The following is a 16,506-nucleotide window of genomic DNA, read 5'->3' as shown; positions in this document are numbered from 1 at the left end:
TGTGTCTGTGTGTGTGAGAGAGGGCTCCTTCTCCTTCTCTTGCTTCCCGTTCACTCCCTCAGCGTCCCTGCGACTTCCAGCGCCCTGCGACTTTAGGGCCAGTTCTCTCTCTCTCTCTCTCTCTCTCTCTCTCTCTCTCTCTGTGTGTGTGTGTGTGTTTTGACCTCACTGCGCTTGTTGGGGGAGAGTGTTGGTCGTAATTTTTCTTGATTTCTCTCAGAGTGGTTACTATCATGGTTTCCTTGCCGGGGAGGAGGGAGAGACGCAGAGCCTGCTTGTTCTAATGGAGCAACGCCAGAGAGGAGCCTCTCCTGCATTATCAGCAGCATCCTTCTCCACACACCCCACGCGTGCTCCTTGTCCCTTGAGTTCTTTTCCTTCCCTCCCCACTTAAAACGTGTTTACAAAGCACGGATCCACATGGATCCTCAGGATTTTTGCACTAGGTCACCCCAAATTCACCATCAGATCACATAGCATATCCATGGCTACAGCCTGCACCAAAAAACACCCACACCCACTGTTTCATGGGGCCGCAATGGTGCAAAAACGTGGTTACAAAGCATGGATCCACATGGATCCTCAGGATTTTTGCACTAGGTCACCCCAAATTCACCATCAGATCACATAGCATATCCATGGCTACAGCCTGCACCAAAAAACACACGCACCCACTGTTTCATGGGGCCGCAATGGTGCAAAAACGTGGTTACAAAGCATGGATCCACATGGATCCTCAGGATTTTTGCTTTGGGCTACCCCAAACTCACCGTCAGATCACATGTCTGTGGCCACAGCATGAACCACAAAAATCATACATCCACTGTTTCGTTTAGAATATTTTTTTCTTGTTTTCCTCCTCTAAAAACTACGTGCGTGTTATGGTCAGGTGCGTGTTATAGAGCGAAAAATACGGTACCTTGTAGAAGAGACATGAGCCCAAAATTGTATACTGTCGTCTCATGTCATAGTAATCTTCTGACTGTAAAACAAAACAATTAAGACACCATTTCAGATTTCAGCTAAGCAATTTGAGCATTATACAACACAGTACTTTAATTCCTCAGGATACTTTCTTTAAATGGCCAGCAGATGTCTTCCAGTAGTGATACATAGACACTGAAGAAGTTCTTTTTTTAGAAGAAGTTCTTCTTTTTAGAAGTTCTAATTTGTCACAAAATTACCAGTTATTTTGTCAAGCTGATTATAACTAACATAATCAATCAATTTAGATTCATTTTCAAAAGCTATCTTTGTCAGAACAGAGTTCTTTTGCTTTCAAAGTTGCAGCTCTTGCCACTAGAGGGACTTCTTCCAGCACAAACAGCAAAACAGCATAGCCTTTCATATGTATAGTATTTCTTGAAAACTTGTGAAATCAGGTTTAGAATAAAAGCCAGAAGGGGAGAAAGTGAGTGAAAGAGCTAGAATAATTGTTTTCTTTATGCCTCGGATGTACACATTTACAGTTTACTAAATCAGATCTACTTTAATTAAAATGAGTATTAAACACATATTACATTTACTTCAGAATAACGAAATCACTTTTTGGCACCTTCAAGTTCCCTGAAGCAAGTTTTAAAGTTTCCTAGAGAAACTGCAATACTTTATTATTAGAGAGAAATAATAAAATATGTCTAGAGCTCAAAAGAACGTATCACAATGATTACAGAATGTACACACAGCTTCTGTCAGTATATGTAGAACAGGCACATACTATTTACTAGTAATATATTCTGCAGCAACCATTGTACAACAGATAGTTGTAATAATCCTCAGTTTTTAAAATTATATTTTCTTTTTTCCTGTTTATAATGGCTTACGGATAAGTAAACATAGATAGTTATATTTCACTGCATCCTACTACAGAGCCTTCGCCCACCTTCCCTCAGTGGATCCAATATTGTCTAGCTGTCACCAAATCTCATTGGTGTCCAAAGGGAGAGACAAGCAAGCACTGGCTCTGGCTGCCCTTGCATTTCACCCTCTCTCAAAGGCAATGACAGTGAGGAAAAGCAGAAGCCTTTGCTTCCCTGCTTTTCTCTCTACCTTGAAGTCAGGTTGGGGCCCAGAGGAAAGGGAACAAATGGGAGGTGGCTGATCCTCCTGAGTCAGAGGAAGAAAGCCGCAAGAAGGAACAGCTAGGCAAACGTTTTCAGCAGGGGGCCAGTCCACTGTCCCTCAGACCTTGTGGGGGCCGGACTATATTGTGCGGGGGGGGGGGGGAATGAACGAATACCTATGCCCCACAAATAACCCAGAGATGCATTTTAAATAAAAGGACACATTCTACACATGTAAAAACACGCTGATTCCTGGACTGTCCGCAGGCCGGATTTAGAAGGCGACTGGGCCGGATCCGGCTGTCGGGCCTTAGTTTGCCTACCCATGAGCTAGGCCATGGGGCTGCAGATCTCAGGCAGTCTTCCTGCTGTGACAGGGGTTTCAGTGGGCTTCCAGCAGTGCCCCTGACTGTGGCTAAAGAGTGTGTAAAAAGAGAAAAAAAAGGTTCCTTACTAGTTCTGCAAAGTCTGCCGCCTCCAACTCACTCAGAGCTGTATCAATTTCTACCTGAAAAACATTAGCAAATAAAAACATTAAAGCATTAAATTTATTCCAAATAATGATGAAGCCTCCTTGGCATCTCTCAGTACTGAGACAATAGTACACAGTACACAGAGTCACCACAGATGCATATGGCATTTCAGAACCAGAGCAAAATCAGGTTCCAAACTCTTGTAGATTGCTATAATCAGGGTCGAAAGAAAAGCACCCAGTGGTTGCATACTTCCCCCTTCAGAAATGAAAGAAAAATATTCTCTCTCAGTCTCCTAAACCCACTGTTTAATATAATAGACATGCCAATCTCTCTATTTTCATGGATTAAAACAAGCCATGAAGTTCCCTTGAAATCTGGCAAAGCTTTAGTATCCAGCTGAGTTATTAGAAAAAAATGTTTTTCACTCAGGATTTAGTTTTTGTCTCTATGGAAATTTTCCAAAACATTCTCACACATTACCATTGTTTCACCCAAGAAGTGTTAAACTTGCACACTTCAGGATCTAGTGCGTTACAGTAAGTTTCATTAAAGAAAACCTTTTATTTATAGATCTTCATAATCATTCCATAAGGTACCAGCCAAAAATATGTTCCACAGTGAAAAGAGCTTAATTTGTAAGAAAGCACTTCCTGCAGAGTATGTGAACAAGATATCTCAGTGAGAAAAATTAGGTTTAAACCAGTGCTGCCAGAATTGCCAGCTACACAGTTGGTGTTCAAATAGTTAGTTTCTCTGTTCTTCCTAATCTCCAACTGAAAACACTTCCTGTCCCATGTAGGCAATCAATTTTTCCCAGTTTGTGGGGGTTTTTTTTGTTTTGAAACTGCTGCTCGCCTTCCACTTAATAATGGGATAAGTAACTTTTGCGGCAAAATTACTCTTTTAACTGAATCTATAAAAAATATAAAACTTCACACTACAATTGTATCACTCCAAAACCTAGAGAAGGGGTATGCTTTTAACAGACAATATTATGGGAACTGAGTTGCGCATAGCGACCTTTTAAATAATTATTAGTGCATTCACTTCACAGGGCTAAGTATTCAGAAATACAAGCCCAAATATCTTCTGAGCTACACATTTCTTTAGAGCTGCCCTTTAAACCTCAGATTTACTACTGAAATTCATACATACACTATGCTAGGTTGTGAGAATGAAGTGTGCTTGATCTAACATTTTTGCTGTAGTGGGCAAAAGTCTGCCCTGCCACTCCATCTTATGCAGCTTTGTTCCCCCCACCTGTCACTGAGAGATGCAAGGCTTCATGAACTTCCTTCTCTTGGTTGCTGGGGGGGGGGCACACAATGAGAGGGACAAAGTATTTCTCCCCCGTGTGTCTTCTGTAGGGTTCCTTTTCTCAGTGGCAGCAGCAGGAGCCTTAGTCCCTCCCCTGCTGCTGCAAAAAGGAAGCCTTACGTTCATGTTCCGAATTCTTACCTTCCTCTTCCTGGGGCGAGTGAGGGGGCAGGCCTTTCTATGGCCACCCACCTCTTCTAATAAGCAAAACTGTTCAGCTTATTAGAAGAGGCGGGTGGGCTATAGTCAGGCACACCACATCAGGGCCTGACTTCTCCTTTACGTTCTTGCTGGTCCAGCAGGAATGTAAAAGAGGAGGAGTTAAGCTGATGAGTTGTGCAAGAGAAAGGTGTACATGCTCAGCGAGTGATCCCTTACATTCTGGCTGGGTTGTGCTTAATAGAGAAGGTGGGTGGACAACCACCCACATCTTGTAATAAGCAAAACCTGGCAGGACCATAAGGAATGAATGAGGTTGTGCTTCAGCTGCTGCTCCTCTCTCCTCTTATCTCTCATGCTGTGGGTTTGTCATGACAAGATGCTGTTTTGCCACTCCCCTAATCATCTGTCGAAGGCATGTGCCCCCTCTTACTCAATTTGGGTCTGAGAGTGAGAACACACCGTTTTAGGCAAGAGTTGTGCCTTATGTGTAATATATGAAGATTTCTTTATGCACCTTGGGTTCTTCAATCTTGGGTTCTCATCTGTTAATTCTCTTAAAAGCTGTGGTCAGGGTTACCTTAATTTCTTGTGGAAGGCACAACCACCGCACTCCTGGAAAGTTGTACAAAAGCAATGCACTGCAGTTATCATAGTGTTGAGAACTAGGACTGGTACATGAGCTGAGTCTGGCAGGGTGAAGGGCTTGCTGGAAGAACAGGTTGAAAAAGTGATCCAAGCGAGAAACATTTCCTACGTGACAAAAAGCACTGAACAAACATAAAGCAAAATTTAGAACAACAAGAAATGTCCTTCCATAACCTGTGTGCACAGCAGAAATTATTTTATGGCAGGATACCACAATTTGACTTAACTTTCTGGAAGGCAGAAGGAAGCACAAGACAGCAAACCATAATTTCCCCTTTCATGCTATTTGAGCTTCAATAGCGTTGTTTGCATGTCATGATAATTCACAGTTAAAACTCTAACTTAGATATATAATATACAGCAAGGAGAAAAGTGGATGGGATTGGGGCATTCATGGCAAACCATTAACTATGCTGTTTAGAGCATGAGATTCAAATGGTATAAAAAAGGAAAGGAACTGGAGGAAATTTCAGTTATGCACATTTCAGCATTTCACACACATTATTTTAGCTTTCATGTAAAACGCTTAAATTACAACTAAAATTAAATCTTTAAAGACAATGACACATAATGTTTAATAGGAAAAAATACCACTTAAGGAAGTTTGACAATTAAGAGGTATATTAATAGTTGAAATATAAGAAGTGAATAAAATGTTTTCTAAAATTTTACTGGGGAACATATTTTACAATGTTTTAGACATTGACTGTGATCCAAAGAACCATACAACAAGTTCTGCGCATCTATGATACCTGCCTAGGGTAGGAGGGAGTTAAGCTTGGAAGAGCACCTGGTTGAAAATATAATCCTCGAGCCCAGAAGAAGGTGATTTTTACTAGCTAATATATGAAAAATGTACACTCCTTTGGCCTCATCCCCTGCAGCAGCTTTTCTATGGTTACAGCATCCAAATGACTTTGGGACTTGTGTTTTTCTAAGAGCATCTCCCTAGGCCACATAGTGAAACATTCAAATGAAGTTTAAGCTATGGAATGGGGACGTACTGTTCAAAGAAAGTTCAAACAATGTCACAGGGCATATGCAAGAATTTAAACAAGCATGGAATGTCTTTCATTCCAGTTTATGATTATTATTATTATTATTAAGTGCCATCTAGAAAGTAAAGTGAAATATGAGCAAGTTATGATGCTCAGCACACAAAATTCATTCTGTCACTGAGAAATAAAGTAGGATAACCTTTAGCAAATCATGTCAAAGAAACACATAAATTACACATAGCCTGAAACTGCCCAGCTAATTCTGTACACAATAAAGCTTTGAAATTGAGTTTCTCACTATGCTGCTTCAAGGCAACTCACTTTTGGAACTGTAAGTTTGCAAATAAAGGGACAGGGATTTGTGATCCAAATGAAAATTCTCCAGAAATCAGGTTTCAAACAACACAACATCATATCCAAATCCCAAATTTGCAAAAGGATTAGTAATTAGAAAACAGTGTATATTTAGGAGTATTTTACCTGTCCAGAGAGCCATACATAAATTTCAAAGTCCGGACAACATCTGCAATCATGTTCCTTAGCTGAGAGAGAGGGACACTGTAAAACCAAAACAACTCCTCTAAGAATTGTGCTAACATAATACAATGAATACAGATACAGCTGAATGACAAAATGAGCACAATCCAGGAAAAGGTAATTAGTTGAAACTAAATGTCACTGAAAGTAATTGAATGCTAGTTCTGAATTTAGGATTACCAGCTGTTACATAATGTCAGAAACTATCTACATTATCCAGCAACAATATAAGAGAGCTAGTGGCTTATTTTAGACATTACCAGCACCACACCATTTAAAAATGTCACTTAGAAAAAATATCTCACAAATTTACCTTTCAGCTGGAAGGCCAATTACAAGGAGATTATCCGATTCCTTCCAGTAAGCGACATGGATCAGTTTTCCACATAAAAACATTGATGAACTACAAAACATCAGCACACAAGGGAACAATTTATCATGAAAGCAGCTTATAAAGAAATATATAGGCTAGAATACCTTGCCCCATAACTCTGATTAGCTGGCCATAGTGGCTACATAGTAAAATGGTTAATTCTGTGATTTTGAGCTTATAATTAGGGGGAAGGTTGGATAGAGGGGGGTGAACTCTATCATCACCAATAACAATTCAAGTTTCTTTTTCCTGATTGGTAATGTGGATGTTTTTGGCTACAAAGTTATATGATTTATTTTTTCAGTCAATGTTTTATTATTTCTTTATTTGCAAATTCCACAAGCAGCATAATTTATATGAGACAGTTAAACATTACTGATGTAAAACTAGTATATCTATAAAATTTGTGCCCACAAGGCAAAGGAGAGAAAAAGGAAGGAAATAAAGGACTCTGACCTGATTATATGTGTTCCTGTCATGTTTTCCAGTATGTCACACAGCGTAAGAAATATTCCTCTTACACTTTTCATTTTTTGGGAAGCTTCTGATATGGGATATTGGTAAAGAATTTCTTGCTGCCAAAAAATGCCAGTTTGTGTATCAGTTAAGAAAGAATTATTGATGAATTATATTTTAGCAGGTTTTAGCAGCCCCCCATCTCCTACATGAAAAACTGCAGATAATGTTGCTTTATAAATATCTCTGTGAAAAGCATATACTATCAATAGATAGTTCTATTTTGTTTTCTTACAATTACAATTACTGTATGTATGAGTTGTAATGCTTAATTTTGTGGGTGATATTCAACACTAGTCTGAAATAAACTGAAATATGATGTCACCTGTTTCAGGATACCATTGCATAATTATCTATACCTTTTAAAACAAGACTCAAGATTCAGATTTAAAAGTTAATCTTAGGAATATTTACTTGGATGTTAGTCCCACTGTGTCCTAGTAAGCTCGTTTAGAATTGCAACCTTAATTATTATTCTTAACTAATTTAACTGTGTCCTGGAGGCTCTTTCCCTTTTTCTTTCTAGGCAGTACCAAAACCCTGTTGGGAAATTTTTCTTTTCAAACTATTAAAAAGGACCTTCAATCTCACAACTGAGAGAACTGGCAAGTCTGTGCCACTTTCATTGAGTTTAATTATCTGTCTTTAAAATGCCCAACTAACAAGGATATTATTATGCATCAATCTGTCTCAACAAGGGGGGGGGGAATGGGCTTGTCTTTTTATCGCAATGCACAAAACAGAGAAAAAAAACCTTATTCCTTTTTAATGAACAAAAATACTTTTACAAGGTTCATCTATGAAATATCTATACTCTATCCCAGGGAAAGAAAAGAAAATGCAAAACAATGAACTTAGCAGCAGCTTCGCTTCTAAATATTAAGTGTTGGTAAGGTCTAACACGCATTGCTGCACCAGATTAGGCATCTTCAAAACAAACTGAAAGGAGTCTTGAGGTTTTAATGGGTACAAAAGCCAGGGATAATGGACTTAATAAAATAAAAGAAATTGTAGTTGTAAACGCAGTGTTTTTTTTCTAAACAGAGCAGTGTTCTATTAACTAGTTTGACAGTAAATAAATTACGTTTTAATTTTGGTTGTTTCTAATGTAATGTACTTTTCCTCCAATCAACAGAGCTTGGGCATTATGAGAGCACTGAATGGAATTCTTGACATAGAACTGTGCAGCTGAAAGGCTGCAAGAGCCTCCAAGAACTGGACTCTAAAAAAGCACCCTTTGTTGAAGAGTGTCTTTTCTCAGGGAAAGGAGATAATAGTCTGCTGCTCTGTGGTAAACAAAAAACCGTAGCCTCTATGAAACTCATTCAAATTCATGGTATTAAATCGGGAGCTATCTTATGAAAACTTCAGAATTTGCATACCAGAAAGAGCTTATGAAGCCCGAGTCCTTGGTTTAGATGAGCACTAAAATTCTAATGGTGTGGGCAGCTCTTGCTCTGTTAAGGCACACACATCATATAAAGATGAAGCAAGCTCAGGTACACCAAGCTGAAACAATGGCATTTAACATTCATATTAATAGTGCAAGACGAGATTAAAAATAGCTGCAACAGTGATTTCATTGCAGATTAATTTCCTTCAGCAGTTTCCCTGGGTACTGTACAAGGTATCAGTTGCCCCTGCTAAAACATTTTAAAACATTTTTTTCACAGCACTAAAAACTAGAAAGTTGCTATTTAAAAAAAAACACAGCAGAAATTCACACACGGTTCTGAGTATTATATTTCTTTATTGCTACTACTGTAGTTCAGTATTAGTAATGGGTTTCAAAATTATTTATGTTAAGAATACATACCTCATCCTTAGATGTATCAGAATCCAGTTTGAGTGAGAGGTACATAATAATATGTGGTATACTTTGGATAGAGAACTGTGGGTCATTGTAATGGTCTCTCCACAACACTTTGAGTAGATTATTAATGGAGGATTGCGTCTGCTTACATCTTTGTTGGGATGCATCTTTTGACTCAAAGAATGTTGTTTCAAATGTAAGCTTCACCTATTGTAAGAGTTAAAATAATTAACAGCTTGTACCTGCTAGGTGAAGACCAATTCTTTAAACTGCTTTTGAACTTAATCCCAAAGTGTGACAGTGAGCAGGTTTCACAATACAGTACAAGTGTTTGGCTTATTCAGAAGTTTTTAGCATTAGCCTGAAAAATAGTCAGTTTCTGCTACAGTATAAGAATTAATTTCAATTGCAAAGCATCCAAGTTAAAGCTCTCCAGAGGTTTGATTTCAGTGATCCTGCTTCTCTTTTGGCTCAGCTTGTTCAGTACATGAGGAACAAGCGAAATATAATACAGCATTTTGGGAAACCTATGTGAGAAGCAATAAAATATTTCTATTGAATACTATCCAATAGCTTTAGAAATGCAGGAAGCATTTAATTCATAGCAGCCATCTGCTATGAAAGGTTTTATCTGGAATGTTTGAGCAACATGCAAATCAATGCTCTACTAATAAATGGACAGGGAATCCACTAAACAAAATTGCCCGTTCCTGTTCAAATGCCAGCATACTGCAGTAACTACAGCAACTCTGAGTCTGGCTAAAAGCAGCCAGTGAACTAGATTCTCACTGGATACCATCCAATGTTTAACATTAGTTTTAACTAACAAGTTCAGGCATAATACCATCTCTTATCCAAGGTCAAAAGACAAAGGGTGATATTCAATGTTAGTTAGACAGATTGAAATCAATGGATTTATGTCTATTTATTTAAATGGTCTATTCCAAGTATGACTTTGCCCTTGGGGTGGAATTACATGCTTCTCCCCCCCCCCAACTCCCCCACACTCTGAAACAAGGGGATATATTTTGAGGGGAGGCTGCATTTTATAGAGAAATGTACTTGTATAAATTACATGTAAAAACACACTTCAAGTTTGTATGTTTTTCTTAAAACATTAATTTTTTAAAAAACTGAGTCTAGTATACCTGCATAGGGCCAGGAATGCAAGACAAAACCCTTTCTATATTTTCAGAGTTTACCTCAACATCATTTACTGCGACAAGAACATCTCCTGAAAGTTGAAACAAAAAAATAAGATTAAAATAGCAGCAGGCAAGCAGAACAAGAAAAGAACACATTTTTTTATAAGAAAGTATGGCACAGAAGCTTTTCTGTTAAGAATTGGTTAAGCTACTACTGAACACCGAGGGTTAATTTGGCACACAAGCCGAAGGTTTCCCACCCCGATGTAAAGTTAATTCTTGGAAGGCCCAATGTAAAAACCAACAACTTCCGGTTCCTCTCAAATAACATTTTCTTATTCTGCCTGCTTAGCAGAAGTTTATATAGAAGTCTGACTGACTCTTGAATTCATCTGTCAATCACATTCCTAATCTAATTACACAGTCATCACTGGAAGCAACAGAGGAATTCTTCAGAATAGTATGTGTGCTAACACAACTGAGAAGGAAGAGCACTGCCATGTTTGAACGTACCAATTCTAGGTTTCTCAGCATCAAGCAAGTTGCTATATGGCGACAACAAGTTTCTCCTTGAGACAGCATCCAGCTCAACTTTTGCATTTCTCTATTTGCCCAGCAGGCACACATCTATTTCGACTAAATTCAAATCAGACAGCCTGGCCCCCCAAAACACGCTGGAAGGGAGAGAGAAGGGATTGTAGAGTGTCTCCCTGGGTTTGCTGGAAGATTAGCTCTGTCAGGCTTCTCCCTCATCAGCAGCCATTCCATTAGATGATGATTATAAAATTTCTACACCACCATAAACAGAACACTACCCCACAGTTTAAAAGGCAATAGTTTATTTCATTGGCCAAAGGCTAATATAGGAGGAAAAAGGGGGGGGGACTGCAGAATCCCTTCACCTGCTCTGCAGAAAGACCAGCAACTTCTTGAGCCTTCTCCTTGAAATTTTTCCATTTTAGTCAGCCATTACAACTGAAAAAAACTTTTAAGTTTGAGTTTGCTTCCCCCCACTCATCTCCTCCAAACATTTCCCTTGTCTGCCATGTCTTTTTAGATTATAAATCTGAGTCTAATCAGCCCTGTTTAGGGAAGTTTTTAATGTCTGATGTTTTATCATTTTTAAAATTATTATTATCATTCTGTTGGGAGCCACCCAGAGTGGCTGGGGAAACTCAGCCAGATGGGTGGGGTATAAATAAAATTATTATTATTAATGAAATTTGTAAGCCGCTCTAGGAATCATTTTTGGCTGATGAGCAGGATAAAAATGCTTTATATAAATCAATAGTGAGTATCAGTGCCAAGTGGCCAATATGACATCATCTTGCTTTTCTAAACTTTCTTTTGGAAAAAGCCTTCTGACTGCTGTGGGCTCTCCTCTCTTACATCTCTGATTGGCTTCTATGCCAGACAAACCATGGTTCATCAGTTTGAACCATGTCAAATTTGTTACCACTAACCTAAATTGTTACCCCTGCCCAGAGCACCTCCCCACCCAAAAAAGATTCCCTGAAGAGAATTTACCACTAATCAATCAAACTAATATCTCAAAAACTAGAGAGGAAAAAAATACGGAAATAAAGTTTCCTGTACTCAGCTGTGGGATTCCATTTTTATTTATTTTGTTCCTGCAGCTGTAACATTAAAATTTTCCATTGTGGCTGGATAGAAACTGAATACCTAAAATCTAGCCACCAGAGTATCACCGTTATTACCTTTTCTTTAGGCAATTCCTTAATAATAATGCATTGCAGGAGTAAGCTGCTCAAAAATGTCATGATGACAGAAGTTGTAAGGGATGCCAATTTTCACTGAAAACTCACAATCTCGCCTCTTGTTAAGGCTCTTGTAGCTCCAAGCCTCTTTACCCACCTGGTTAATATGCCAGGTGTCTTACTTGGAATACAGAAAAATTAATGGGGGCGAAATGTTGGATGGCAGGCAATAAACAAAAAGTGAAAAAATGAGTTTAGAATTCCTTGGTATGCTTTAGAAGTTAGCCAAAGTATAGGCCTGTACTAGCATAAGCTCTTTGAAAGAAAGCTGGGCAAGTAAGAATACTTATCCACTTCACACTGTATCGACAATGATTTTAAACTGCTGTTTTTAGATCACAAATAAAGCCTGAATAAAGAACCTCAATAGTTTTCTTAAAGATGGGGGGCGGGGATGACACACTTGGTCAAAAATCAGAAAAAGGGAGAACGAAATATCAATTTTTAGTACTTTAAAATCAGCTGCACCTGTGGCATTTAAAAAAAAATCAGATCAGTTTGAAATTTGGCACTTTCATGGACCTCATCAGGTAGCCCATATATGCCAAGCTCAATAATTTTAAGGCTTATAATTGCAGGCCATTGTTTTTCTTACTTAAGTAAAAGGGTACTCCCATGTCCCTTTAATAAGGTACAGAAATAGATTCATATATAAGGTGCACAACAGAAATATGCCATGCAAATTTCAGACAGCTGTCTTGAATAGCGGTCTTCTCAAAATTTATTTATTTGTATTTATTTAACAAAACGCATGCACTAACACACTAATACACTAATGCAGTAACAAAAGCTCTAAGTAGTTTATGATAAATATTAAAATTTATAAATAAAAACAAGTAATTGGAGACATTCAAAAACAATTAAAATCAACAGTAGAGCAACTGAAAACATTTCAACATCAATGTGTTTGGATATGCTGGCCTAAACAAAAATGTTTTAGGCAAGTACCAAAAAGAATACGCCAAAGTGCCTGTCTGGTGTCAGCAGACAGAGGGTTCTTAAGTGTAGGTGCTGCTATACTAAAAGAATGATTTCTTAAGTGTGGAACTACTGTGTGGCAGCCCACAGACTGAAGCAGCCAAGTGGGCACATTTGAGGTAAAGCGATTCTATAATAAAAAACCATTTAGATGTTGGTTGACATGAATTCTACAGTGCTACCTTATATGCTAACAAGTCTTACCAGTTATGATGATAGCTACCAAATATTCTTACTAAAGATGGCTAAACAAATACACGGATTTCCATGTATCAATGTTGTAATTAGTCAATGTCACATTGTGGTTAGGGAATGACTTCCACGAGGTTCACTGGACAGTCTTGAGAAAGCCTTGCCTAGCCCATCTTAGAAAGCTGTATGGAGGCAATCAGTGAGAATGATATAGGTCCTGATCCAGCTAACGTTAGTTCTGAGTAAGTCCCGTTGCTTTCAGCGGAATATAACCACAACTAATTTTAGCTGAATTAAGGCCAGAAAATATAGTTTAACCTACCGTTCAGATAAGGGAAGAAACAAGAATAAAGAAAAGGAATAATTCAGGTTACAAATACACGAAAGGATTTATTGGCAGAACCCCAGCTAGTGAGATGGCAAATGCAATGAAGTGTTGCCATTTCCCAACAAACACCATGCTAGATTACTGCTCCAGGCTAACTTTTTACCCATAGCAGACCAAGTTTCATTATGTTCATAGCTATTTTATTATTGACCCTGTATCATTACAAGGGTATCTGTCCTGCTGGTAGGTCAGGCAGGATTGGTGTTCTTTTAAGAGTTTTAGCACAGAGGCATACAGCAGGCTTCCTCAACCTCAGCCTCCAGATGTTTTTGGCCTACAACTCCCATGATCCCTAGCTAGCAGGACCAGTGGTTAGGGATGATGGGAATTGTAGTCTCAAAACATCTGGAGGGCCGAGGTTGAGGAAGCCTGGGCATACAGCATAATGTCACCTTTATTTTAAGCTGTCCAGTTTAACAAACAGCTTGTTTCTTTGGCAGTGAAAACTGCTGTGGAAACACACAAAACAAAACACCATCTGGTTGCATGATCTTCTCCTACGTATCCATGCCTACTCCCTTTTTGGATTCCACTCAGGTCCTATCCTGACTTACTCCTGGAACAACATGGTAGAGAATTTAAAGTTTCAAAGTAAGGGTTTTTTTTGTTTGTTTGCTTGTTTTTATAAAACTTTGGAATCACATCAGTTTCTTAAAATTAAAGGTAAGTGTTCATTTTAAAAGCAAGATGTACAGTTCGTTTAAAACGTTCTAGTTCTAAATACACTACACTAACATATTTCTTTTGCCAAAAAAGCAAAATTTGATCAAGATATTTGACTAAAAAGCAATGTATTTGTGCTTAATTACAAGTTATTTCTGCCAACTATAACAAAATTTGTAACATACACATTTTGCTGTATGCCACATTTAGATCTAAAAGTACCCAGTGTTCACTGCACATCTATAATTTTAAAGTACTTTATAAGGAAATTATATATCTGGATATGAGTTGGCAGAAGATGCAGCTCACTTACCAGTTCAAAGCCAAACGACTGAAGTATGATAGAAAGAAAAACAGAACATAATATAAAATAGCAGTTGGTAGCTTGGGATACTGCTTTTGTTCAATGCTAATATGCTTTTGAACAAAAAATAGTTTTAATTCTTCATTGCCATTTTCCCAAGTTGTCATTTGCCTAAATGAACCTTCCATAAATGTAAAGTTCATACTTACTCAGTAGCGTTCATAATGGATTTCATTTCTAATAACATTAATGAGATTAGGTATTACATAATACCAGTATAGCCAAAAGCAGAAATGCCATTCAAGGAATTAAAAGGATACGTACACAAAAGGAAACCTTAACATTGTGCGTGTTTCCATGTAATTCTTTTTAAAGGAACAGTGTTTACTGGATGAGTATGTGTGCTTGAAAGCTACCACAACATGCTAGCTCAGGGAAGAAAAATAATATTGGAACCCAGATAGATAATTCTATTGGAGATGTTTTACAATGAAATTAGGAAAAATATTCAAACTGTGACCGACTCCCTAATACTTACTGCTATTACTATACAGGCAACAACCATTTTAGGTGTGTCCAGTTGACACGTGACTGCCGACACGCAGGTCCTTTTAGACCTGGAAGAGGGCAGTTCAGGGTGCGCTTATGCCTGCTCTGCCGTTGCGCATGGGGGCCAGTAACAGAACCCTTGCACAATATGGTTGCCGCCTGCACATGCCGCAGGGACAAGTCTATTGTCAAAAGAGAACTGAGATTCTGAGATTCCTCGATCCATGGCAAGACTATGACCATGCCAACCAATTAAAAAATTGTCACTTGGACTGAAATAAGTAACCCTTTCACTTCCCACAACCTGGGTTGCATGGCCAGATTTGCATAAATTGTGACACTTACCAATCAAGATGTGACCAGACTTTATTGCTGAGCTGCCTGGTATCAAACCATGTACTACGAGTTTCTCTTCATTGGCACTTCTAGATTCAATACTGTGATTATGTTTTTCAGTTTTTCTCCATGGAGATTGATGGATAATCCCTATTAATGATTCCAGAAGCTTGAACTGCTCTCCTCTCTCAGCATTTGATAACCTCTTCGGATTTACATAAAGGCAGACATCTTTGTACCATTGCTGGGCGACATCCTCCACCCTCTGACCAGAATGGTGTTTCAGTATGGATGCTGGGCCAGAGGCACGGACATCGCATTTGTCACTTGACATCTTCTTACTAGAATGTTTTGATAAAAACCTTTTATATTTTAATATTTTAGTGAACTTTTCCAGTCTGTGTTCACTCTTTCTATCTTTTTGAGATCGCTCACGAATAACCTCAGCTTCATTTTCACAAAACCTGACACGGTTCACCACAGGCATATCCAGAGAGGTGTCCGGAAGGAGAGTTTCTTCCTCATCTTCACTCAGCTCTAGATAGAATAATTCTCCATTTTTCTGTACACTATCTAACCATTCAGGTTCAAGGTCACTGTGAAAGACAAGGGCAGTATTAGCATGACAGCGAAGACAGAATGACTTACAATGTGCTTAATTTTGCAGCCCTCAGGAGCTAGTAACATAAAAGCACTTACAAGGAGGGGGATGGGATGAACCACAGACCTCAGTCTAAAGCAGCTGCATTCAACAGAGACCTACTATTCAGACCTGGCAAAAGCATCTATCATAGAAACCAACATTATTGAAGCATTCTTTTCACATCCATGCCTCAATAAGCAACCATACATTTACAAGTGAGAGGCCTCATTTTGATTAAAAGGACAAGGCAACCTGCCCCATCTCCAGTTCAGCCTAAGCACATGGAAAGAAAAGTATTTGCTGTGGCATTATGAGCAGCATGCAAATTAAAGCTATATTGCTGGCCTACATTAGAGAAATTTTCTGTTGTTACATCTAAAAATGTTCCCCATTTGACACTTCAGACTGATAAAGGCAAACCAAGAAAGCTACTTTTGCATTTTTAAACTTGTCTTTTATTAGTTAAGCAATTTAGAAATACTAATGAAGATTCCCTGCAACTGAATTACAGTGGCACAGTTTGCATGTAATGCTAAATAATGGATTAGTACAATATTTATGAACTGCAGGAAGCCTTGGGCTTGTTCATTGCCTCCTCTTATATCCTGTGTGGCTAGAACAAAGACTTTG

At 38.5% G+C, this 16,506-nt stretch overlaps 1 protein-coding gene and 1 long non-coding RNA gene across 4 annotated transcripts in view; one reads left to right on the top strand and one right to left on the bottom strand.

The window, feature by feature from the left end:
- Positions 1-16,506, bottom strand: part of INTU (inturned planar cell polarity protein) — a 33,745-nt gene that overhangs the window by 8,859 nt on the left and 8,380 nt on the right. For all 3 annotated transcript variants that reach the window (XR_014172039.1, XM_081926424.1, XM_081926423.1), the window contains exons 2-10: positions 15,243-15,829; positions 10,049-10,134; positions 8,904-9,107; positions 7,028-7,146; positions 6,512-6,601; positions 6,142-6,219; positions 4,596-4,785; positions 2,518-2,571; positions 920-982 (exon numbers count right to left, since the gene is read on the bottom strand). Coding sequence is in view for 2 of the 3 variants with exons in the window: in XM_081926424.1 (XP_081782550.1) it covers positions 920-982; positions 2,518-2,571; positions 4,596-4,785; positions 6,142-6,219; positions 6,512-6,601; positions 7,028-7,146; positions 8,904-9,107; positions 10,049-10,134; positions 15,243-15,829 (1,471 nt within the window). In the remaining variant the exon portion in view is untranslated. The remainder of the gene's footprint in view (positions 1-919; positions 983-2,517; positions 2,572-4,595; positions 4,786-6,141; positions 6,220-6,511; positions 6,602-7,027; positions 7,147-8,903; positions 9,108-10,048; positions 10,135-15,242; positions 15,830-16,506) is intronic.
- Positions 7,154-15,467, top strand: LOC309378393. The gene is made up of 3 exons (XR_014172047.1): positions 7,154-8,378; positions 13,822-13,972; positions 15,354-15,467. It is a non-coding gene; the product is annotated as an uncharacterized lncRNA (long non-coding RNA).

Source organism: Podarcis melisellensis (assembly GCF_964234715.1).
Source record: "Podarcis melisellensis genome assembly, chromosome: 9".
Taxonomy (NCBI): domain Eukaryota; kingdom Metazoa; phylum Chordata; class Lepidosauria; order Squamata; family Lacertidae; genus Podarcis; species Podarcis melisellensis.
This window is presented reverse-complemented; position numbering and strand designations above follow the sequence as displayed.